Raw genomic sequence first — 27,363 nt, 5'->3', positions numbered from 1 at the left:
TAATATTTTATTAGAGCGTATCAAAACACGTATTGGTATGTCAGACTTAGCCTTGTCTTGGTTTAACACTTATCTTACTGACAGGATGCAGTGTGTCTCCCATAACAATGTGACATCGGACTATGTTAAGGTAACGTGCAGAGTCCCCCAGGGTTCGGTTCTTGGCCCTGCACTCTTTAGTATTTACATGCTGCCGCTAGGTGACATCATACGCAAATACGGTGTTAGCTTTCACTGTTATGCTGATGACACCCAACTCTACATGCCCCTAAAGCTGACCAACACGCCGGATTGTAGTCAGCTGGAGGTGTGTCTTAATGACATTAAACAATGGATGTCCGCTAACTTTTTGCAACTCAACGCTAAGAAAACGGAAATGCTGATTATCGGTCCTGCTCAACACCGACACCTATTTAATAATACCACCTTAACATTTGACAACCAAACAATTAAACAAACCGACTCGGTAAAGAATCTGGGTATTATTTTCGACCCAACTCTCTCGTTTGAGTCACACATTAAGAGTGTTACTAAAACGGCCTTCTTTCTTCTCCGTAATATCGCTAAAATTCGTTCCATTTTGTCCACTAGCGACGCTGAGATCATTATTCATGCGTTCGTTACGTCTCGTCTCGATTACTGTAACGTATTATTTTCGGGTCTCCCTATGTCTAGCATTAGAAGATTACAGTTGGTACAAAATGCGGCTGCTAGACTCTTGACAAGAACAAGAAAGTTTGATCATATTACGCCTATACTGGCTCACCTGCACTGGCTTCCTGTGCACTTAAGATGCGACTTTAAGGTTTTACTACTTACATATAAAATACTACACGGTCTAGCTCCATCCTATCTTGCTGACTGTATTGTACCATATGTCCCGGCAAGAAATCTGCGTTCAAAGAACTCCGGCTTATTAGTGATTCCCAGAGCCCAAAAAAAGTCTGCGGGCTATAGAGCGTTTTCTGTTCGGGCTCCAGTACTCTGGAATGCCCTCCCGGTAAAAGTTAGAGATGCTACCTCAGTAGAAGCATTTAAGTCCCATCTTAAAACTCATTTGTATACTCTAGCCTTTAAATAGACCCCCCTTTTTTTAGACCAGTTGATCTGCTGTTTTCTTTTCTCCTTTGCCCCCTCGCCGGGTTATTCCGGTTCCGATGACCTTAGATGAGGTGCTGGCTGTCCAGAGTTGGGACTGTGCATCGGTTGGGGACGTCTCTGCGCTACTTACCTGTCTCCGCTCGGGATGGTCTCCTGCTGGCCCCACTATGGACTAGACTCTCACTGTTATGTGGATCCACTAGGGACTGTACTTAGAGGGGGGGTTACCCACATATGCGGTCCTCTCCAAGGTTTCTCATAGTCATTCACATCGACATCCCTTTTGTGGGCTCTGTGCCGAGGATGTCGTTGTGGCTTGTGCAGCCCTTTGAGACTTTTGTGATTTAGGGCTATATGAATAAACATTGATTGATTGATTGATCTGTGCAATTGTCATACTGGCAAAGGAGAAGTGCTCACTGTGACCAATTTAGACTGATTTGTAATCAGTATTTGCTGTGTTTATATTTTTGTTCTGTGTAAAAACATACCAGGCTTTAACCCCCAAAATCAAAAAACTGGGTCAATATTTTCTTTTCTTTGCATGGGCCACTTTTGATAAAAAAAACTAAAAAGTTTACAAGTCGGTCTGAGTCCCTGTGAGAGATTAAATGAGCACAGTTTTAATCCATTGTGGTAAAAAAAAAAAAAAAGTTTTGAGATTGGCTGCCCCACTTTAATATCCTAAGTAGCTTTTTTTCTGATCAGCGCCTCCACAAACTTCTCCAGTCCTGGACACAAATAGGAAGGAATGAGTCAATGAACATCTCACTGTATATGCGCTCATGTTTAACAACCTAAGGAGCAATTAAATGCTTTTAGATTGGGCTGGGAATGTTAAAACTGTAACTAATCATACAGCAAAGCCATTAAAGTACCAATTTTACACCATTTAAAAACAGAACTTATCAGAATGTAATGTTTTTACGATTATTAACCTTATCATCATCAAACAATATATTTGGTATTCGACTTCCGGTTTTATTTTGTAACTGTTGTCTCAGAATGTGTATACTTCTTGTTAGCTCGCTGTTAGGCTACATTTTTTTGTCATTTCCGTATTCACTTTTAGCAACTTCTGTTTAATTTGGATTATAATCATAACTAACTATCGTGATTAACATTAATTCATGTTTATAATTTTTGAGTTTCAGATGTTTTTTGTTTTTTTTATCATTAAAATCGAATTTATATTTCAATTTCCTGTTTCATTCTGTGATTGTTACTCACTTCCTGTTATGTAAATCCACACCTGCCTTTAATTATGCTTTTTGTTTTTGTCATTTTCGTATTCACTTTAAGCAACTTTAGTTTAATTTGAATTATAATCATAACTAATTATCGTATTTATTATTTTTGTGTTTTGGATGTTTTTTTAAATCATTAATATTGAATTATATTTCAATTTCCTGTTTTATTCTGTGATTGTTACTCACTTCCTGTTATGTAAATCCACACCTTATGCTCAAGCATTTTATGGCATATCTGATAGACACAGGCCTAATGGAGAGGATTTAAGTTCCCTATTTAGTTGTTTTGTTTCTTTATTTCTTTATTTTATTTTTTATTTTCTTTATTTTTCTTATTATTTATTTTGTTAATTATTATTTGTATTTATTTTGAATCCCAATTTACAGTCCCACACTCCAGTCCAGTAGGTGGCGGTAATGCACCTTTGTTGGTTTGCCAACCGCCAATAAACTCCATAGAAGAAGAAGAAGTAAATCCACACCTGCATTTCATTAAGCTAAAGTTGTTTTGTGTTTCCCCTCATTAAGTTTTCACCACATTTGGTTTTAAAATACTGTTTATTCCTTTAATCTTCATTTATATTGTCTTGTTTGTATTTTTATTTTTTTTCCTTGTTCCTTTATTTGAATTATGTTCGATGCTAAAAAAATGGATGAACGGATGTGCTGGCAACTACTTTTGTAAGTACCCTTTACACACTTTAATTTCAATCCCACGTCACGTCAATTTGGATAAAAGTAGTTGTATAAAAAATGCCGACATTCTTACAAAGCCACTTTTTGTCCCGTTTGTTCGGATAGTACATTGTCGTTGTGGCGAAAGTGCGACTCAAAAACTGCTTGTCACAGTGCTGTCGTAGTAAGGACTTGTCAGCAAGGATTTCCATTCCAGATAGTAAGAAAATAAATAAAAGGTGAGTTGTTATTGTGTTGTTGTTTTTATGTGGGAGGATGCATCAATGTTTATCTCTGCAAGCAGGAGACACACACAGTGTGTGTGTGTGTGTGTGTGTGTGTGTGTGTGTGTGTGTGTGTGTGTGTGTGTGTGTGTGTGTGTGTGTGTGTGTGTGTGTGTGTGTGGCTACACGTCAACAGTGTGTTAGTGTTAAGTCTTGCCTCTGGCTGTGGGTGTGTTTGTCTGCAAGATTACAGTAGCCAGTGCCAACTTCCAAGTGACTGTTGGTGTTGTGCTAGGTCAGCATGTTTACACAAGGGAATGTGGCGTTGTGACACACACAATAGAAGTCATCCACCTGCTTCTTTACGCACACTAACGTGCACACGCATGGGGCCTCTGTGCACTGGTCTTATCTGTGGTCCAAGGCGAGGCTTTTAATCAGGGTCAGCTCTCTGCATCAGACTGATTCCACCTTCCCTTCTCCTGCCTGTCTGTCTGTCTCTGCTTTCAGCTACGCTATTATGCCCTGGAAAAGTCGGAAAAAAGTGGACCGCCGGAGGCACGGAATAGCTTTACGCGCACATATATTATTTATAAACTTTGCAAACAAATTGTTGGCAACCTAGTGAGCTCTTGCCACAGTAAGGAAAACGAATGAACCTTGGTGATACAACAAAGTCCCTTTGCTTAAGAAAAAAAAATCTATTTTCCCCCTAAACTGAAATGATCTTACATGTTTTTATAAAACATATGCAGACGCAAAATATCGGATTGACGCAAATTTACAGTACGGCTGATGTTGTTTTAACCTGACTCTCGCCATATCCTTGTAGTTAGCTAAACTCCACACAAGGATATAGAATAGAATATATCTTTATTGTCATTGTACATTTTACAAACCCTGTTTCCATGTGAGTTGGGAAATTGTGTTAGATGTAAATATAAACGGAATACAATGATTTGCAAATCCTTTTCAACCCATATTCAATTGAATGCACTACAAAGACAATATATTTGATGTTCAAACTCATAAACTTTTTTTTTTTGGCAAATAATAATTAACTTACAATTTCATGGCTGCAACACGTGCCAAAGTAGTTGGGAAAGGGCATGTTTACCACTGTGTTACATGGCCTTTCCTTTTAACAACACTCAGTAAACGTTTGGGAACTGAGGAGACACATTTTTGAAGCTTCTCAGGTGGAATTATTTCCCATTCTTGCTTGATGTACAGCTTAAGTTGTTCAACAGTCCGGGGTCTCCGTTGTGGTATTTTAGGCTTCATAATGCGCCACACATTTTCAATGGGGGACAGGTCTAGTACCCGCACTCTTTTACTATGAAGCCACGTTGATGTAACACGTGGGTTGGCATTGTCTTGCTGAAATAAGCAGGGGCGTCCATGGTAACGTTGCTTGGATGGCAACATATGTTGCTCCAAAACCTGTATGTACCTTTCAGCATTAATGGCGCCTTCACAGATGTGTAAGTTACCCATGTCTTCTGCACTAATACACCCTCATACCATCATAGATGCTGGCTTTTCAACTTTGCGCCTATAACAATCAGTTTTTTTCCCTCTTTGGTCCGGAGGACACGGCGTCCACAGTTTCCAAAAACATTTTGAAATGTGGACTCGTCAGACCACAGAACACTTTTCCACTTTGTATCAGTCCATCTTAGATGAGCTCAGGTCCAGCAAAGCCGACGGCGTTTCTGGGTGTTGTTGATAAACGGTTTTCGCCTTGCATAGGAGAGTTTTAACTTGCACTTACAGATGTAGCGACCAACTGTAGTTACCGACAGTGGGTTTCTGAAGTGTTCCTGAGCCCATGTGGTGATATCCTTTACACATTGATGTCGCTTGTTGATGCAGTACAGCCTGAGGGATCGAAGGTCACGGGCTTAGCTGCATACGTGCAGTGATTTCTCCAGATTCTCTGAACCCTTTTGATGATTTTACGGACCGTAGATGGTGAAATCCATAAATTCCTTCCAATAGCTGGTTGAGAAAGGTTTTTCTTTAACTGTTCAACAATTTGCTCACGCATTTGTTGACAAAGTGGTGACCCTCGCCCCATCCTTGTTTGTGAATGACTGAGCATTTCATGGAATCTACTTTTATACCCAATCATGGCACCCACCTGTTCCCAATTTGCCTGTTCACCTGTGGGATGTTCCAAATAAGTGTTTGATGAGTATTCCTCAACTTTATCAGTATTTATTGCCACCTTTCCCAACTTCTTTGTCACGTGTTGCTGGCATCAAATTCTAAAGTTAATGATTATTTGCAAAAAAAAAAAGTTTATCAGTTTGAACATCAAATATGTTGTCTTTGTAGCATATTCAACTGAATATGGGTTGAAAATGATTTGCAAATCATTGTGTTCCGTTTATATTTACATCTAACACAATTTCCCAACTCATATGGAAACGGGGTTTGTACAAGGAAATTGTAAGCAAAACGAATTTAGTGCAAATTCATAATAACACATAAGAACATAGATAAATAGATAAAAATACCAAGCACAAAGCTCACATGCACAGTCATTCTTGTCTTGTGTTCAGCGACACTATTGCTCTTGGGTAAAAAGTGTTCTTAAATATGTTTGTCCGGCATTTTATTGTCCTGTATCTCCTGCCCGAGGGCAGCAGTTCAAAAAGTTTATGCCCGAAGTGAGATGGGTCCCTTATGATGTTTTGGGCCTTTTTGAGGCACCTGGCACTGTACAGTTCATCTAGGGAGGGGAGAGAGCAGCCAGTGATCTTCATGGCAGTTTTTATGACCCTCTGAAGTGCGTTTCTCTCTGTCGCCGTGCAGCTGGCATACCATACACACACGCAGTATGTCAGCACACTCTCTATTGAGCAGCGATAGAAGGACACAAGCAGTTTTTGTGACAGGTGGTTCTTTTTGAGGAGTCTCAGAAAGTAACGTCTCTGCTGAGCCTTTTTGATGGTCACTGAGGTGTTCGCACTCTACGACAGGTCTTCCTCGATCTGGATCCCCAGGAACCGGAATTGAGAGACCCTTTCCGCATAGCATGCTTGATGTACAGTGGTTGGATATTGTTTTTTTCTTCCGGAAATTCATGATCTGGGAGTTCTCAATAGGAGATATATTTCAGAAGGCGGGGCCTTATAAAAAAATAATTGTATGTGATTGGATAAACCACTTGTCCGTTATCTTGAATGACGTGCTAATTCAATCAATCAATCAATCAATCAATTCCTTTGTCATTGTCATAATAACAACCACTCACATCAAAATAGACCCGTGGCGCTGATGAGAGCGAAGCTGGGAAATCTAAAACAGAACAGCCGACATATTGGGTAACGACAGAGCGAAAAGTTAGAGAACTTTTACTGAGACAACGCAGCAATGTCAGTAGACGATCAATGTCGTTTGTGCAAAGAAAATATGCGAATAAAAGGCTTCATTGGGAACAGCAAAAAAATATTTCAAAGTCGCCAACGAAAAAAGAATAGTCGAACGTCTAATAGAACTTGGTTTGAAATTGTTGAACGTTCGGGAGAGACAGTGTCGAATATGCTTACGGTGCTTTCGCTTGATAGGGAAACTCGAAGACACTCTGTCCACTTTTAAAATATGCCAAAAAAATGAAGAGGAACCGAGTTCTGAACAGTCATCTCCTTCGGGGACAGGAAAATGAGAGAGTGCAAAGGTGTCTGTCGCACATAATAAGGTACATCAAGCTCTTGCCAAACCCGGTCCCAAGAAGAGCCAAAACATCCTCGCCACCAATAAATGCCTTCAAAACCGTTCTCTGTTCATCTTTTAAAGAATTAATATTTGATAGATGCGACAAAACAGTTGCAATAGCAGAATCAATGTCAGCACACGACTCCTCGCTGCGTGCCGCCGTTGTTTGAATCAAAAAGTCGCTTCGGGGCTATGTCACATCTATGAAATCCCGCCCGGCGATCCTGATTAGGTCATTATTTTTTGCTATCTTGAAGGAGTTTGCATTGCCCTCGAGCCCAGATCGTTGTGTGGAGCTCAGCGAACTACAAGGATCTGGCGAGAGTAAGGTTAGATTTTTTTTTCCCTTAAAGGAGAATTGGTTCCTAGAGCGAACACAGAACTATGAAAAAAAAGCATTCAGTTATGCTGCTCCCTGGTCATGGAATGACATTCAGAAAGATCTGAGGCTACCAGAATTGATCACTTTGGGGGAGTTTAAGTCTATTTTAAAAGATCGAGAAACCAGTTCTCTTGGGAAATGTACTTGCTTTTAAATTGGATTATTACTTATTCGTTTAAATTATTTTTGACCTGTTGTGGTATGACTGCTGTTGTTCTGTTGTATTGTCTTGTTGTAATTATTATTGTAACTTTATTTGTGCCGCTTTCTTTGTCAGGTCGCTCTTGAAAAAGAGATTTGAATCTCAATGAGTCTTTACCTGCTTAAATAAAGGAAATGGAATTGAATTGGACTGCACATTTTTGGGGAATTTTGTCTCATTCACAATCCTTATGTGAGACAAGCACACACATTTTTATTTTCTTCATGCATTTTAAATAAATTTGAGCAAAACTCAGCACGGTGTTACAGGGGTTAGTGCATGTGCCTCACAATACGAAGGTCCTGAGTTCAATCCCGTGCTCGGGATCTTTCTGTGTGGAGTTTGCATGTTCTCCCCGTGACTGCGTGGGTTCCCTCCGGGTACTACGGCTTCCTCCTACCTCCAAAGACATAGGATAGGTTGCAGTGTTTCCCATAAACTGCCAAGATACCTGTGGCGGTGGGGGGGGGGCTATGGGCGTGGTCATGATGACATCATCGAGTAATTTGCATAATTTGCTACAATGATATGATTTTCTCTAAAAAGGCTCAAAAAATGTATACTTACTAATTAATAATAACAGTTTTGTTTTAAACGTCCACCCATCCATCCATCCATCCATTTTACAATATAATTACAACACTTTATGTACATATTATAGGGTCGGGTGGCGAAGTTGGTAGAGTGGCTGTGCTAGCAATCGGAGGGTTGCTGGTTACTGGTGTTTAATCCCCACCTTCTACCATCCTAGTCACGTCCGTTGTGTCCTTGGGCAAGACACTTCACCCTTGCTCCTGATGGCTGCTGGTTAGCGCCTTGCATGGCAGCTCCCGCCATCAGTGTGTGAATGTGTGTGTGAATGGATGAATGTGGAAATAGTGTCAAAGCGCTTTGAGTACCTTGAAGGTAGAAAAGCGCTATACAAGTATAACTCATTTATCATTATTTATATTTATATACAGATTTGAACAATAAGTTATTCACTGAAATATATTTATTAATTGTGGTTCTTACAAAAATATATATCTTAAAAAATATAAAAGCTAAAATGTCTCTTAAAGCTCTGCCCCTTTAATTAGTGCATACTAAATAATTTAACTTTAGCCTACTACTACAACCATATTATTTACCAGCAACATAAAGTGAAACAGAGGCAGAGGTGTTCTGCCACAGTCAGTAACAAATAAACAGTATTGGTCAAATACAAATAAGGCAACAAGAGAAGTATCCTACACTTCTCTTTTGTAAAGTAGATCTGAACAGCCTATATGGGCATCTACATCAACTATATGATTTGCCTGAGAAGCTGGACAGGACAAAAAAAATAAAAAAAAAAAAAAAGTTTTTTATTTTATTTTTTTTATTTGTGGCGGACGTAATTATTTCGTGGCGGGCCGCCACAAATAAATGAATGTGTGGGAAACACGGGGTTGATTGGCAACACTAAATTGGCCCTAGTGTGTGAATGTGAGTGTGAATGTTGTCTGTTTATCTGTGTTGGCCCTGGGATGAGGTGGCGACTTGTCCAGGGTGTACCCCGCCTTCCGCCCGAATGCAGCTGAGATAGGTTCCAGCACCCCCCGCTACCCCGAAAGGGACAAGTGGTAGACAATGGATGGATGGAAAACTCAGCTAACAATGGAGTCAATAGTAGTGTTACCAGCAGGCACAATACATTGATTATACATACATGTAATTTAAAACTGACTTGCAAAATAGTTGTATTTCCAAATTGAGACAATGTTAACGTCCAACGCTGGATCCACGTTGTTGGTTGAGAAATTACCACATTTCAATGGTCAAATCAACATCACGACTTGATATTGAATAAACGTTGTCAAAAAGCATGTTGTTGCATCGTTGTATTTGTGTTGTAGAATATTGGTTGGGAAATGACAATTTCAATGGTCAAATCAACATCGCAACCCAACATTGATTAAACGTCGTCAAAAAGAATGTTGTTTTAATGAATGACTGAATGAATGAATGCATTTATTTATTCCGGCAGACCGACATACAGTATCACTCTTTGTAATTTGACGGACATGCAACGGCACCCACTGAAAAAGGATACAGGAAAAAAGCAAGAATGCCTATGCATGTCCCACCCCTAATTTACAATCATCTTATATGTTGGTTATATATGTTGGTTATATAGTCCAAGTTTCAACAGCAGATTTGATGTATAAATGACAAATTCAGAACAAGTATAACATGATAATGGATGATAATGACAAGTCAGTATACATACACCAATATGGATATAATAGCCTTGAGTGACCATGAGATTAGCTCCATCTTGCCTGGGTATCTTTCGTCTTCTGAAGTCTTGTCTGATGTGTTATGTCCTTTATTCCACAGTGAGTTATTTTGCACCTGTGTCTCACAGTTTAGATCTCTGAGTGAAAACAGACTCTGTATATTTGCAGGTAGAGCCCTTTTTGAGGCCATAAACATAACTTGAAGGCTACTGTATTGGATTATATCATGTAGTTAAAGACAATTACTCATTATGAACAGATCATTGGTATAATTCTAATTGCCTTTTTCTGGAGCTTAAATAGCGGTTCAATACTGTCCATGGTGTGCCCCCAAACTTCAGTGCAATACTGTAAATGCGGCAATAAAAGAGCTAAGTAAATCGTTTTAAGTTCATTTTGATTTAGTAATTTTTGCATTTTCCACAAAATGGAGACACCCTTAGCCAATTTAGACTGTACTGCTTTCACAAGTGGTTTCCAAATCAGTAGAGCGTCTATCTTAACCCCCAAGACCTTGTGTTCGTTTACTCCGTTTATAGACGTCCCGCTAACTTCTATGTGTATGTTTTTTTTCCAGTCCCCTTCTCCCAAAGAGGTTAAAGTTTGTTTTTGAGAGATCTTGTGATAGTTTATTTATTAAAAACCACTAATGAATTTTTGACAATTCACTGTTCACTGTGTTTACTAATTAAATTAAATATTTTCCAGAACAGAGGATGTTGGTGTCGTCCACGGACAACACTAATTTTAAGACGTCAGATACTTTGACTATATCATTGATATATAATGTGAAAAGTTTTACAACATATAACATATCAACTCGGTCTGTTGATGTTATTTCCCATCTGTACAAATTGCGTTCTGTTCGAGAGAACTTTTTATCCATTTTAAAGAGGTCTCTCTAACTCCATATGTCTGCAGTTTGTCAATTAGAATACAGTGGTCTAATGTGTCAAAGGCTTTTTTTAGGTCAATAAAAATGCCGATAGCATAGAGTTTGTCTAGTGCATCTTTGATTAATTATACGGTGTCAGTTAAAGCCATTCCTGTGAAATGTTTTTTCCTAAAACCATATTGGCTATCACACAACCGTCTGTGTTTATCAATTAATTTTTGTAATCTGGTCTGGAAAAGCCTCTCTAAGATTTTAGAGCATTGGGGTAGTAATGAAATCGGACGGTAATTTGAAAACAAATGTTTGTCACGCTTTTGTACAGAGGGAGCACTTTCGCCTTCTTCATTCTTCATTCATTATCAGGAAAAACACCATTTGAAAATGATAAATTACAGATGTATGTCAGTGCTGGCACTAGAGCCGTGGAGATGTTTTTAACAGTCTCATTGATAAACCATTTCCATCAGTGGAGGCTTTTGGTGAGATTTCAACGTGAAGTTTGAGTTGCTCAATGTCAGGACATAATTCAGCAAGTTCTTAATGTTGTTTTAATATTTTTTGCCTGCTGGGTTAGCGCTATTCCACCTATGAACATCCAAAAATCTCCATCGTTTTATATACACGCTGTAATATATGTATATGTAATGTAGAAACAGGCACCTTCATAATACAGTGTTTCCCACACATTCATTTATTTGTGGCGGCCCGCCACGAAATAATTAAGGCCGCCACAAATAGATTTTTTAATTATTTTTTTTTGTCCTGTCCAGCTTCTCAGGCAAATCATATACTGTAGTTGATGTAGATGCCCATATCGGCTGTCCAGATTTACTTTACAAAAGAGAAGTGTAGGATCAAGATTTTTGGAGCTCTTTGTTCAGTGGATCAGATGTTTGATGAAGCTCTGTGTCTATCTACCACCACTACTGATTTCTGTTTATTTGTTACTGACTGTGGCAGGACACCTCTGCCTCTGTTTCACTTTATGTTGCTGGTAAATAATATGGTTGTAGTAGTAGGCTAAAGTTAAAATATTTAGTATGCACTAATTAAAGGGGCAGAGCTTTAAGAGACAATTTAGCTTTTATATTTTTATAAGATATATTTTTTGTAAGAACCACAATTAATAAATATATTTCAGTGAATAACTTATTGTTCAAATCTGTATATACACTACCGTTCAAAAGTTTGGGGTCACCCAAACAATTTTGTGGAATAGCCTTCATTTCTAAGAACAAGAATAGACTGTCGAGTTTCAGATGAAAGTTCTCTTTTTCTGGCCATTTTGAGCGTTTAATTGACCCCACAAATGTGATGCTCCAGAAACTCAATCTGCTCAAAGGAAGGTCAGTTTTGTAGCTTCTGTAACGAGCTAAACTGTTTTCAGATGTGTGAACATGATTGCACAAGGGTTTTCTAATCATCAATTAGCCTTCTGAGCCAATGAGCAAACACATTGTACCATTAGAACACTGGAGTGATAGTTGCTGGAAATGGGCCTCTATACACCTATGTAGATATTGCACCAAAAACCAGACATTTGTAGCTAGAATAGTCATTTACCACATTAGCAATGTATAGAGTATTTCTTTAAAGTTAAGACTAGTTTAAAGTTATCTTCATTGAAAAGTACAGTGCTTTTCCTTCAAAAATAAGGACATTTCAATGTGACCCCAAACTTGAACGGTAGTGTAAATATGTACATAAAGTGTTGTAATTACGTTGTAAAATGGATGGATGGACGTTTAAAACAAAACTGTTATTATTAATTAGTAAGTATACATTTTTTGAGCCTTTTTAGAGAAAATCATATCATTGTAGCAAATTATGCAAATTACTCGATGATGTCATGGTGACCACGCCCATAGCCACGCCCCCACCGCCACAGGTATCTTGGAAGTTTATGGGAAACACTGTAATAACATGTAATATTTACGTAGTTTGGTCGCTTTAAGCATAGGGCGGCATATACACACACGTATATTCATTCCTTAATACATACATACGCGCACACATTGGTACTTACCCACATGCATAGGTACCTACGCTCCCACATACATACACAAATACAGTTCATACATACACCCTCACGGTACATACATCCACACACACATTCACTGTACAAACATACATATACACATACTGTACATATACAAACACATATGCATACATACACTCGTGCCTATAATCACGTTTCATCAAACATATATTAACGTTGTTCCTCTAGGGGAAACTGGGTAAAACACGGCACACTGACAAAGCTTAACCTATTGTTACTATAACAATCTGCAAGGTTAACACAGTTCGCTTCTCTTTCTTACCCTCCATTTATCTGCTTTCTTTTGTAATTCAAGTTATCATTACATATATGTATTGTTGCATTTCAACAATTGTATTGTTGATGAGGTAATTATTATTATTCATTATCATATATTTTGGTATATGTATTGCTCCATTTGTAGTGCAATAATCTGTGTTATTAATATTTACTTCACTAACTCTTCCTTTGCTAACACTTTTCGTATCATATTTGTACATATCGTATTTGCTGATGCTGTTCTGTTGTTGTCTCTCTGTCTTATTACCCTCTTGTCCCCTCAATTTCCCCATCCGTCTTCCTTTTTTCTCTTTCTTTCCCCCTGCTGCTCTGGTCTGGCTGTGCCAAACATTAATATAAATACATTTAATAAAGTGAAATTCAAATAAGGGAACAAAAGAAGTATCTCACACTCCTCTTTTGTAAAGTAAATCTGTACAGCAAATATGGGCATCTACATCAACCATATGATTTGCCTGAGTAGCTGGACAGGACCAAAAAAAAAAAAATAAAGTATTGGGCAACGTATCAATTTCACAGACTCATCACAACATTCACTACTTCATTTAACAACAATTACTACCACTAATCATAGCAGACTTCATGGGAGCAAACGACCACTATTTTGGGACAAATGATGATCCAGAACCTTATATTTTTTTAACGTTGTAGCTACTCCTCAGCTTGAAAGTGCCTCTGCTTGTAGCCATGCGGACTAACCTAATATAACAGCTGGGTGGCTGGAGAGTAGTTTCAAACTGCAGTTAGCGGGTTGAAGCGCCATCTATCTCCGCGCACAAGCGTGATGCTATGAACCTAACGTTATTGAACAAAATTAACGAAAACTGCTTTGACATAGTAACGGCTTACTCATTACGTTGTACGAATAAGCAACACGTTACGCTACTACTTACAACAAAAAATAATCTGAGTACTCTCAAAGCTGGTCATCTAGCCGTAAAACGCTTCGGCGACATTAACCTTTGCATGTTTTGTTTAAGATACTAGTATATATAATGTATCGCCATTCGGCCTAAAAATACGGGGATATCAAGCTTAACTCCCATCAGCTTCATTGTTAGGCACCTCATACTTTCTGTACAGCAGGTCTATTCAATTGGCAGCCCGCAGGCCACGTCCAGTTCGCCTAAGCTTTTCATTTGGCCCATGCACATCACACAAATAGGCTTGATAAAACAATTCAAAATTGGGTTACTCATGTATGCAGTACTCCCGCCACCCCGCAGGGGGCAACTGTGAGGCATTTGTGTCACAATGAAGCAAATAAATTGAGAAAATCAGACTTTTAACAACGTCTGGACAACAAAGTATGAATGTTCTGCCCCGTTTAAGTGCTTAATTCATTGTTTCTTGTCGGACCTTTTATGTGCAGACACAGTGTTCAAGACAAGCAGCAACAACGGTAGAAATCCACACGTGTAAGATTCATCACAAAACGTCGTCAGATCTTTGTAAGTAGATATTGTGCTTAAAGATATTTAGTTAATTTTGTATTGAATTTGCTGGCTTCTTGATATCTTTTGTATTCGTTATTGTGTTGGTTTTTGCCCTGAGAATAACTCTGGCGATCAAAGCTTGTTTAATACATGTAGCACTAAATTTGACCAGTAGAGGGCGATAAAGCTACACCTTAGGTTTCATTTTGGTGAGCCACATTCATGTTTGATGTGAATGTTTAATTTCTATATGTGTAAATATCTGTAGTTGTATTGTGTGAACACTAAACTTTCAATTGGATGTATGTGAAATACACAATGGACGTTATTTATTCAAAATACACAAAGGACATTATACTTTTTAATAATATTTATTTTATGATTCTATTTTCAGTCTTACAAATCTAAATTAAAGAAGTGTAAAGAAGTACAACTGAAGAAGGAAAATAATTCAAAATAAGAAACACCAATCCTCCAAAAAACTTCTGGAGCTTCTGTTTCTTCATACTGTTAACTATCTATCTAGCCGCACACGCTGGAAATAAGTAGCGACGGCATAATAATGAATTTATTGACAGTACAGTGTGAAAGCTGATGTGTTTATTTTGCGATTAAATAAACACAGTCTCAAAGGACTATAACCTGGTAGGTATTTTCTGACGAAAATGCCCCGTGAGTCCTTGGGCTCCTGAAACTGTGCCTATCTTCAATATGTAGTTGAATAGCCCTGCTGTACAGTATATTACGCATTTGAATGCATAACAACTACCACTATGTGCCTTGTCTTACATAGGGACTGTGAACAATAGGCATAATTCCAAAAAAGGGCAGTTCTCCTTTAAATATATGGAGACTGCTCAGAGTTGTTTTAAATGGAAATATAATAAGTAGTTGTATACACCCCCTCAAAATGATGGAATCACCAGACTTGGGGATGTTCATTAAGTTGTTTATTTTATAGAAGAAAAACACATAACAGACACAAAACTATAGTCTTTTAAAAAGGCAACATTTTGGCTTTAAGAAACACTATATAATACATGAAAGAAAATACATTGTGGTAATAATTAACAGTTTAATTTTTGGATCAAGCTGAGAGAAAACAATATGGAATCACTTAATTTGAGAAAATACTTATGAAATCCCCCTGTATATTTTCCTTTGCAAAAGTTAACATCTGCATCATTAGTCTGCACTGAGTTAAAAAAGGAGTGTTCATACCTTGGAGAGCTGTTGCACCAAGTAGATTGACATGAATCATGGGTCCAACATATGAGAGATGGCAATTGAAATAAACGCGAGTATCTGCTGCAAAAAAACTACCACATTGACCCAAATATACAGCATTTTCCTCTGAGGAAAAAAAGCCTGAAACAATGGTATTATATCTGGGATCTAGAGTTATACACGTGAATCCTGTAACTCACACACAGCAGAGACCTGCAGAAAATCTGTCTCAAAGATTGGGCAAGAAATTGGTTTTCAATAAAGAGGGTTCCTCTTATATTTAATGTCATTGCGGTTTATGTATACTAATTTTGCAACTCTACCATTGTTCTTACATGTCCTATGTGTGAGTGTTACAGACTGGTCCTCATTCCAAGCAGTTAAATGTACATTACTCAAAAAAGCAGCACCTGGTATAGTAGTAGACTATAGGTTTTGCTCCTGTGTTGTTTTATGAGATAAGAACACAAGATTCGTTCTCTGCAGTGCAGTAAGAACTCCAGCTCTTCACCTCCATCTCATAGATTTCTCCCCGATGGTAAACCGCCACTTATTGGTGAAAAAGGCGACCGTGCAGCCAATTATTTTCACACTGTCATCAATTATTAGCTTGCAATCTCTTTCCTTGCTTTTCTCCTCGCTCCCCAATGTCATCAATATTTGACCGAGCTGTCAGTCTTGACACGTTTAGATGAGGCCAAGTGTTCTTTGTTGCTCTTTGTATGCCCACAAATTCGACAAAGTTGTTGTGAGTCAGAGGGATGATTCACTTGTTGTTCTCTTTGTTGTCTGGGAAATATTTGACATGTTTATTGTTGCCTCTATCTTACTATGGAAAGCTTTTATTCAGTCTTATAAATACTGTTCTTCAAATGCTTTGTTACATTTTCTTCCCATTCTGCTGCATTTTCTTTAGACAAACAACTCCTGAGAACTAGACCCTTTTTTAATTTTGGGTTACCCAGCTTATCCCCTGATGCCATATCTCACGAAATAATACCCCCACGGCGGAGTCAACCCCCAACAACAATACTTTGGGTATTCTGTCTAGATTAATTGTTATAAAATGTTCTTTATCGCATTGTCTACTTTCTCATGTCGATTAAAGATTTGATTAATTTATGATGGCTCAGGTGTGATTCACTACAATAGGGCATGCTTGCCAACCCTCCCGATTTTCCCTGGAGACTCACGAATTTCAGTGCCCCTCCCGAAAATCTCCCGGGGCAACCATTCTCCCGAATTTCTCCCGATTTCCACCCGGACAACAATATTGGAGGCGTGCCTTAAAGGCACTGCCTTTAACGTCCTCTCTCACCTGAAAAGGAGACTACTATATATGTCTCCGTTATCCATAGGTTTATCTATAACCCATAAAGTAGGCAGGCACGGAGCTATTTCTCAGCGCGTGTTTATTCCAGCCGGCACGTTAATACACTGACGCACAACATCCGGATTCCCATCATGCATTGCTTCAAAACTACGGCAAGTAGTAATGTCCAAAAACATAACAGAGTCGAAGCAGAAGAACGAAGTAGAGACATGGCGACGACGAGTAAGAAGAAGAAGTACGCTTGCAAGTTCATTTATTTATATATATATATATATATATATATATATATATATATATATATATATATATATATATATATATATATATATATATATATATATATATATATATGATAATCGATTAATCTGTCGATTATTACTTCGATTAATCGATTAATAATCGGATAAAAGAGACAAACTACATTTCTATCATATCCAGTATTTTATTGGAAAAAAAACAGCATACTGGCACCATACTTATTTTGATTATTGTATCTCAGCTATTTGTAAATGTTGCAGTTTATAAATAAAGGTTTATTAAAAACAAAAAAAATGTTTGTTTTTTTTTTATTTAAAAAAAAAAAAAAGCCTCTGCGCATGCGCATAGCAAAGATCCAACGAATCGATGACTAAATTAATTAATTAATTTTTTTTTGCTTGTTTTTTATTCACGCATGCGTACTAGGTCGCATTGCGCCGGCGGACGGAGGGGGGCGGGGGTCTTAAACGGTGGCATTGTTGTGTGTGAGGACACGGATAAGGTTAGGTGTGATTTACCCTGGATAACCTTATCCGGCTTAGTGTAAACGAGGCCTAAAAAAAATCACATCTTTTATATGTTCCAAACAAAATGCAAATCTTCATGGCCTTCTGTATCCATTTTGCACTTATTTGGAAATTTGTATCTCAACTTTTACTGTAATGTGGCATAATCTTACTGCAGGAAATACATATACATCAACTCAATGTAATCTGGTATGATCTAACCACGGTATACTTTATTCCCCTACATGGGGAAATTAGGCAGGGTTTTACCACCGTGCAACACCTGTGAATTAGGTTTCCCTATTTAAAAACAAAAAAAATAGAATCTCTACTTTTAATGTAATGAGGTATTGTCTGACCTCGGTGCCTCAACTGTGAACTAAGCTCAACTACTTGGCAAATACTCAACTTGGTTTAATTTGGCACAGCCTAAGTGTTGTGCAACAATATGTTTTACCACAGTGCCATAACTGTACAATGTGTTGCACTAATTAGCAAATTGGGTATTTCAACTCAATTTCATTGTGGCATGTTCAACTACTGCAAACTTAGTTCCACTAAAATTTTTGATATAATGTGGTATGGTGACGGTCTGACCACAGTGCCACAAATGTAAAGTACATTCAACTACATTCAAATAATTCGCAATATCTGTACTTTTAATGTAATGTGGTATAATCTTACCACCGTGCCACAATTGTCAACTACATTTAATTACTTGACAAATACGGTATCTTAATTTATAGTGGCATAGTTTAAGTGCCGTGCAGCAATATGTCTTAGACAGGAAGGTCGTGAGTTCAAACCCCAGCCGAGTCATACCAAAAACTATAAAAATGGGACCCATTGCCTCCCTGCATGGCACTCAGCATCAAGGGATAGAATTGGGAGTTAATTCACCAAATGATTCCCGAGCGCGGCCACTGATGCTGCTCACTGCTCCCCTCACCTCCCAGGGGGTGGACATGGGAATGGGTCAAATGCAGAGGATAATTTCACCACACCCAGTGTGTGTGTGTGTGACTATCGTTGGTACTTTAACTTTAACGTAATTTAGTGTGGTCTAACCTCCATGCAATAGCTGCAAACTTTGTTCCCCTACATAGGAAATACTCACCTAAACTTTTAAAGGTAGTATGGTATGGTGTTACCATTGCCCTGCAACTTTGTTTCGCAATATAATGCAAAGTGTTTTAAATGTAGGAATGTGACCCCTTTTAATGCGCCTTATAATCAATCCTTGTGTATTAAAATAGACCTGAATAGACCCGTTCATCGGCAGTGCGCCTTATAATCTGGTGCGATTTATAGTCCGAAAAATATGGCACTTGGCAATTATAGTATTTCTACCTAATGTAATGTGTCATTGTCTTAAAATCAATTAAAACTATATTCTACTATTTTTAATTGTTTACTATTTTGCAAATATATTTTCTCAACTAAATGTGGCATAACCTTAGCACCATGCACACTTTGTTGCTCTATTTAGGAAATGTGGTATCTCATCTTTTCATATTATGTGGCATATATGTTCTACTATTTAGGAAATGTGCATGCTGATTCCGGCCCTTGCTAATTTTAGGATTAGCAGTCAAGCTCAGCATTTAAAGGCCTACTGAAACCCACTACTACCGACCACGCAGTCTGATAGTTTATATATCAATGATGAAATCTTAACATTGCAACACATGCCAATAAGGCCGGGTTAACTTATAAAGTGCAATTTTAAATTTCCCGCTAAACTTCCGGTTGAAAACGCCTTTGGATGATGACGTATGCGTGTGACGTAGCCAGTGAAACAGAAGTATCTGTACCCCATTGAAGCCAATACAAAATAGCTCTGTTTTTATCTCATTATTCCACAGTATTCTGGACATCTGTGTTGGTGAATCTGTTGCAATTTGTTCATTGCATTATAGAGAAAGAAGCTGAGCAAGCAAAGAAGAAAGTTGTCGGTGCGAAGCAGAGTATTTTGCGAGGGAAGTCAGCAACACAACACAGCCGGTGTTTCCTTGTTTACATTCCCGAAAGATGCAGTCAAGATCGAAGAACTCCGACAACAGAGACTCTTACCAGGAGGACTTTGACTTCGATACACAGACGCCTGTAGAGAACTGGGACAACACAGACTCTTACCAGGATTACTTTGATTTGGATACACAGACGCAGACGCGGTACCGTGAGTGCGCAGCTGCGCTTCCAAACATTTGATCGCTTGCCCGTACGTGCGTGTCACGTACGTAACTTTGGGTAAATATATAAGCTTTATGAACCTTGGGTTAGGTGAACGGTCCTTTGGGCTGAGTGATTGTGTGTGTTGTGCAGGTGTTTGAATTGTATTGGCGGGTTATATGGACGGGAGCTAGGAGCTAGCATAACAAACACCTAGGTGTTTATGTGGAATTAATTTGTGGCATATTAAATATAAGCCTGGTTGTGTTGTGGCTAATAGAGTATATGTATGTATTGTGTTTATTTACTGTTGTAGTCATTCCCAGCTGAATATCAGGTCCCACCCGCCTCTCACAGCATCTTCCCTATCTGAATCGCTTCCACTCCCCACTAGTCCTTCACTTGCACTTTCCTCATCCACAAATCTTTCATCCTCGCTCAAATTAATGGGGAAATCGTCGCTTTCTCGGTCCGAATCGCTCTCACTTCTGGCCGCCATCACTGTAAACAATAGGGCAATTTGCGGAAATGTTCAACTGACTACGTCACGCTACTTCCAGTAGGGGCAAGGCTTTTTTTTGTCAGATACCAAAAGTTGCGATCTTTATCGTTGTTGTTCTCTACTAAATCCTTTCAGCAAAGATATGGCAGTATTGCGAAATGATCAAGTATGACACATAGAATAGATCTGCTATCCCCGTTTAAATAAAAAAAAATCATTTCAGTAGGCCTTTAAGTGGCGCTGGCAGCAGAAAGGTGCATGGAAGCCTGCGCCGCCTGATTCAGGGCACTGTGTCAAGGCCTGCATGGCGAGGCAGGGAATTGGTTCATCCAACTACTGTATTAGTTAAGCGGGAGTTTGGCTTAATTTGGTCAAAGTTTACAGTGTTGAGAATGCACTGCCACTACACTGTAGTGCTGTATTCCTGCTACAGGTGTTAGCGTTGCTAAGGGTAAACCTAATTGAAAGGATAGTTTCACTCAATGGACACCCACATACATAGAATCACTCCATCTCTGTTTCAAATATGACAGCCGACAGCAACAAACTTAATCATTGTTAGTCTTTTTACAGGCGAGGAGGCCTATCGAATTAAAACTGGGGATGACATTATGGGGAAAAGTCAAGCGCACAGAATGAAATATGTGAGATGTATTGTCGTCCACGCAATTATGCCATTGTGGAAGTAATGAGGGGCAGAAAGATGGCGGGTTATCTGACTGATCGAGCTTGGTCCGCTGGTGGCGGGGCGATCCGTCATGGTTAGCCACGTGGTTACATGACGATAACGGCTAGGAACGCCTATGGCGAAAGAGTTCACACTGGGTGTTAAATAAGGTTTGGATGTCATGGATTGATGTAGTAATCAGGGATTTCTTATGTTTTAGTTGCAACAAAGTATTGCCTTTTTTATTGATTTAAAGCTGACCTATAGTATTTTTCAACAATTTTAATCTCAGAGTGCCATAATAATGTTAAGGAAATGTGTTGTCCAAAATCCAGCTCTGATGCTGGAATTGAGACAGTTTAAAAACTGCTTTTAGTAGGCCTGACTAAAAACATGCCGTTTGTCTCAGTAGGTCTAATGCTAATGAGCTGAGTTTGTCCATGTCCGCCTCAGCATGTGTACTCTGGAGTATGCGAATAAAACACACCTTCTAGCCTCAATGTGTCTTTTAGGGAAAATAGTTGAAAGAATAGATTTTTCTGATTACCTTTTTATTATTTCTTCTTCTAAATGCACATAACATTGAAATTGCACTTTTACCATGGGAGCGTCACTATGTATTGTGCTTCTTGGATTGAAAAAAGAGAGCACAGCCTATCAAGTCAAATGTATTGTGTGTTAAACTTACTCGGCCAATAAAGCTGGTTCTGAATAAAAATAAATAAAAGTTAAACTGTGTTAAACCAGGTAATAAATAATAAACTAAACAAAAAGACTATTTGACAATGTATTTGAAAGGGATCCACACTCTATTCTGCCCATAAAACCCAATAAATAACCATTCAAAAACCACCAACAATACTCCATTTACATTTCATGACTTGAATATTAACCAAGTACTACTGGTATTGTTATTATAAGCGCTAACGCAGACAAACTATTTATAGCATCGGCGTAAACACCAGCTTGTGTAACTATGTTGACATCATTGGCTGGTGAGCTGCTTTCTGGCCTCAGAGTTCTTGGAAGTTTATTGTAGATCATAAATAACACTTCTCACCTTGATAGAAGGATGAGGATGTAACCCAACAAGTTACTGAACTTTGCCAGCCAATTTATACCCGGAAATGGCGAGAAAGAGACAAAAAGACACTTGGTTTCACCCCAGGTTTTTCATCTAAATGGGAATATAACAATAATATATCAATTGGCATTCTAGTGACAGCTGTCTGCAGTGAGTAGTAATTTTGTAATGTTGGAAAAAAAATAATGTTGTGATGCGGTTTTTTAATTATGCGTCGCATATGCTTAAGATAATCAAAATGCATACATATTACATCTTATTATAAACATGCCTGTTATTAAATTACATATATGCTTACATCATGTATATAAAACCTTAATGGAGGTGTTTGGATGTTTTTTAAGAAATGTATAGTCAGACTAGAGAAACTCCCATTAACTCCATTGTTAGCAGACTTTTGATCGCATTTATTTACAATTTTGAATGCATAAAAAAACAAACATGTGTTCTTGTCTTACATGAGGATTGTGAATGATAGACAACATTTCCAAAAAAGTGCAGTTCCCCTTTAACAATTTGACTAATTCTTGGACAAACAACTCATTAGTATTACAACACAAACTGTAGATGTTAACATGTCCTCACATGGCCCCCTTGTGTTTGAATAAAACATTTGTAACAAATCATACAAGACGGCATTAATTACCACAACATACTTTTACTTTGTTTCTGCTTGTTTGTTGTTCTTAAATATGCAGGATGATCTGTGGTAATGTGTTGAAACATAGATCTAGTGCTCTTGTGAAAGACCAAGCTCTGACAGTGAAAACATTTCAAATCAAATCAAATCAACTTTATTTATAAAGCACATTTAAAATTTACCACAGGGGTAGCCAAACTGCTGTACAATGGGCAGGTTAAAAGATAATACGAGTACCGAGCAAACACAACACAACACAAACAGAACACGATAAAAAATAAATAAATAAAATAAATAAAACATAAAAACAGGTTCACAGCAGGTCTATTATGGGGCGCCATTGCAGGATGGATATCACTCAGTGTTAAAAGCCATGGAATAAAAGCATGTTTTTAAGAGAGATTTAAAAACAGGAAGAGAGGAGGCTTGTCTAACACTCAGAGGTAGGTCGTTCCAGAGCTTTGGAGCAGCAGCGGCGAAAGCTCTGTCACCTCTAAGCTTCAGCCTTGTGTCAGGGACCGTTAGTAGCAGCTGATCGGCTGATCTTAGGGATCGGGTGGGGAAGTAAAGCTGAAGGAGGTCGGAGAGATATGTTGGCACGAGGTTGTTTAGACATTTCACCATGTCTGTCTTTTTCAGTATAAATAATCACACAACCTCTCTGTCTTCTTCGTTGGGCCCTTTGCTCTCTTTCCACCTTGCCTTTCACTTTGATCCATCTCTCTTGGCACTCTGCTGTTTCCGCCACACACACACACACACACACACACACACACACACACACACACACACACACACACACACACACACACACACACACACACAGGCAACATCACCGGCAGGATGACCAGCCTCACCAATAGGTGGTCCTATTGCACCTATTGCTAACCTTACTCTCACATTTAGATGCTACATCATGCTTGGTTAGCCTATTGGCTATCAAACTCTAAACCTCAGAGCCCCCACGTCTTAAACTGAAGAAAAAAATGAATTGGAATTTATCGTTTAAAGTCATTTTCAGATAATAGAGAGTGACATGATGGGGATTTAAATTATTTAAGGACCTTAGTTAGAGAAAAGACAATTTAGAATTTAACAAAGCATACCCGCAGCATGACATGCTAAGTCCTCTTAAGTGGAACAAACACATTGGAAATGTGATGGAACTGTCCTCAAGTCACCTGACTGCGCTCCAAACGTTTCAATATTTCATTCTTGCATTCCATTTTAATGTTTTATAGGCGGGAGAATTAAACAAAGCAATAATCTTGTGGGGGGAAACTAACAAATATTTACCCCTTCTGGCAATTTGATGCCTTGTTGCCTAATCACTGAGCGTATAATATGTCTGATATGCTGCAATATTAATGCTCTCCAGTTCTCTCTGTCATTGAGTTTGATCTGCTTCTGGTGTGATTTTACTGTCCGATTATTTTCGTTTAAAAAAATATATTTTCTTCCATTTTAATATTTTGCACACACACACACGGAAACTATTAAAGATTAAAGATTAAAGTACCAATGATTGTCACACACACACTAGATGTGGTGAAATTTGTCCTCTGCATTTGTCCCATCCCCTTGGGGAGCAGTGGGCAGCAGCGGCGCCGCGCCCGGGAATCATTTTGGTGATTTAACCCCCAACTCCAACCCTTTGTTGCGGAGTGCCAAGCAGGGAGGTTATGGGTCCCATTTTTATAGTCTTTGGTATGACTCGGCTGGGATTTGAACTCTAACCTACCGATCTCAATATGCAATATTAGGAAAACATGTGCAAGAACAGTTAAGCAGACCTTAAGGCAGGGTCCCCAAACTACAGCCCGCGGGCCGGATCCAGCCACCCAGCATCCAAAATCCGGCCCACAGAAATTCCCAAGTAAAAAAAAAAAAGTGTTTTAATTTTTTTTTTTTTTTTTTTTTTTTCCTTTCTAATCCATTTTATACCGCTTGTTACTCTCGGTGTCTCCTATCCGCTCAGGCAAATCATATTGTCTAAAAATGAATTTTCCCATCGATAACATGACAATGTTAAATGTTGATGAACATCAATGTTAATTGATGTTAAATGACAAAACGGATTAACTCGCTGGAATATAAAGACAATGTGTGTATATATATATATATATATATATATATATATATATATAGCCCGGCCCCCAGCCAAATTTTTTTAACCCAATGCGGCCCCCGAGTCAAAAAGTTTGGGGACCCCTGCCTTAAGGTCTTGTAAAGCCACCTCTCCCAAGACGTCCCAATTATCACTGCAACACGAATAGACAATTCATATATAATACAATAAAACATCCACCTCATAGTTCATAGACCAACATAACCTTTGATTGTTTTTTTTTTAAATAAATAAATTACAGCCGAATGGCTGATGGTAGTTTATTCAAAAGAAAGGGTAAGTGTACATTGATTAGTGGACATTCATAATGTATATCAGGGGAATATATGTAAAAAAAATAAAATATGGAAAACTATTGGTAGGTTAGTAGATGTACATACTTATAAAAAAAGACAGATATACAGTATATGTTCGCAATAAAATGTATTCTATAAATGGACTGCAGTCTGTTGGAAAAAAAACCATTACTCTCAATAATTTTTTTTACTAATAATTTAAGTTATGACATTTTTATAAGGGTATGATTTACAAATAGCACCCCAAATAATGTTGCAATACATTACAGTATATGTGGATATATTAAACTATAATATAATGTCAACATACAAGAACCCATACATCCATCCATTTTGGATGCTGGAGCCTATCACAGCTGCACTCGGGTTGAAGGCAGCCTACACCCTGGACAAGTCAGCAACTCATCGCAGGACCAACACAGACAGACAACATTCACACTCACATCCACACACAAGTGACAATTTAGTGTTGCCAGCCTATCCCCAGGGAGGAAGCCGGAGTACCTGGAGAGAAACCATGCAGAACAATTATTAAAATAAATAACTTTACCCAAAATACCTATTGATTTCATCATCTTGCCACATAGATTTCAGCACAGTATGTTGTTCATTTTTCATCAACAAAACTCCTAAATTTGGCTTGAGGCACCAGGCTAATTTTCATCATTTAATATGTTTTCGTCTTCTTTATTATAGCCTTTGTTTTCATACTAAAATTCATAGTTTTTTTTCCCCTTAATATTCAGAAACTATAGACATTTCTTAATTTTCTTCTCTTGTCAAGCAATCAAGATTAGAATGTGATATTAAGACGGACGTCATCTGCAAACATAACCGGAAGTACATCCTTACGAACATTTTCTAAATCATTGATATAGATTAGAAATAAATCCCAAAATGGAACTCTGAGGAACCCCAAAAAATACTAGTAGAATTTTGATTATTGTTTTCTTTCATTAACATAGCAGAGTAGCTATGTTCAAACATTTATAAACTTGTTGGGCCCCGTGTGTTGAAGTATATTTTTAGTTTCTCACAGATTTATTTTCTTTGACCAAATTTACAGCCCTGACACATTTCGCCCGATTGTGTCTTTTATGGCTGGTGCAATATTAGACCGTTTACGTTTTTGGGAAAATAATGCTACTTGGACTTGCGCAAATGCAAGACAATCCCACAAATTGCTTAAATAATTTGGCCGCACTTGTCATCGGGATCTGTTGACACGACGGCGCAGCGCCGCCAATTTTTATTTCGCCTCTTAACTGTTGAAAATATTCCAATTATAGTTGGAGTGCATGTAGAAGGCGAGGCGGCGTAATAAGGAAATATAGAGGGAATGTAATAGTAAGATATGATAATAAAAAGTAGGATTTTACAGTTTTTTTAGCTCAACATTTTGCCACTTTGAACTATTCTACCTATAATCAAGCGTTCAAGGTTTGTTGTATGTAAGCGCCTGCAAACCCATTGATTAGTAATGATGCAGATTTTGGTTTAGTTCATAGTGTATGGACATTGCAAGGGATTCTTGAACATACTGAGGGTTTAGGCCCCATCAAACTCTTTTAAAAGCAGCTGTCGTCATGATGCATGTTCACCTTGGGTCAAAGCACAAGCTGGTGGAGCCAGAAGAAAAAAGCGCCGTATCTCGAATAAAAACCAACAGATGTTTTTATACAATGTTACGCACGAACAATGACTTTGTGTTTATGTGTCTCGTCCTCGTCTCCACACAGCTGGGCACTCGGCGGAGGACGATGGTGAAAATGGCGGCAGGGATTCGCTTAATGGGGCCGCTCTCACAAAGCAGGGTCAAACGGCCTGAGAAAACGGGAATAGGAGTTCTTTATCTGCTACTCCCACTGCTGCTATCAACTTGCCTGGGCCAAGACACTGATGGTAAATATGGGCTCTCCTTCTGGTCCTTCTGTGGTCATTATATTCTCTCTTTAAATGTGTGTTGGACGCCTTCCTGTTTTCACAACAAACCCCTGTTTGCATGCCAAGGTATTATATATGTCAGCGGCAAGCTACGTTTGTTGACATTGGAATGATACTAA

The 27,363-nt window shown here is 38.4% G+C and overlaps 1 protein-coding gene across 9 annotated transcripts in view; it reads left to right on the top strand.

The window, feature by feature from the left end:
- The first annotated feature begins 2,586 nt into the window (after nucleotides 1-2,586).
- The window catches only part of pcdh15b (protocadherin-related 15b), a 315,473-nt gene continuing 290,696 nt past the window's right edge, over nucleotides 2,587-27,363 (top strand). For 6 of the 9 annotated variants that reach the window (XM_062055676.1, XM_062055677.1, XM_062055675.1 and 3 more), the window contains exons 1-4: nucleotides 2,587-3,032; nucleotides 3,153-3,265; nucleotides 14,424-14,502; nucleotides 27,040-27,202. In XM_062055676.1, the coding sequence (XP_061911660.1) occupies nucleotides 27,061-27,202 (142 nt within the window). In that variant the 5' untranslated portion in view covers nucleotides 2,587-3,032; nucleotides 3,153-3,265; nucleotides 14,424-14,502; nucleotides 27,040-27,060. The remainder of the gene's footprint in view (nucleotides 3,033-3,152; nucleotides 3,266-14,423; nucleotides 14,503-27,039; nucleotides 27,203-27,363) is intronic. The other 3 variants (XM_062055672.1, XM_062055671.1, XM_062055670.1) reach the window with 3 other exon arrangements.

This window comes from Entelurus aequoreus, linkage group LG08 (assembly GCF_033978785.1).
Source record: "Entelurus aequoreus isolate RoL-2023_Sb linkage group LG08, RoL_Eaeq_v1.1, whole genome shotgun sequence".
In the NCBI taxonomy this organism is placed as follows: domain Eukaryota; kingdom Metazoa; phylum Chordata; class Actinopteri; order Syngnathiformes; family Syngnathidae; genus Entelurus; species Entelurus aequoreus.
This window is presented reverse-complemented; position numbering and strand designations above follow the sequence as displayed.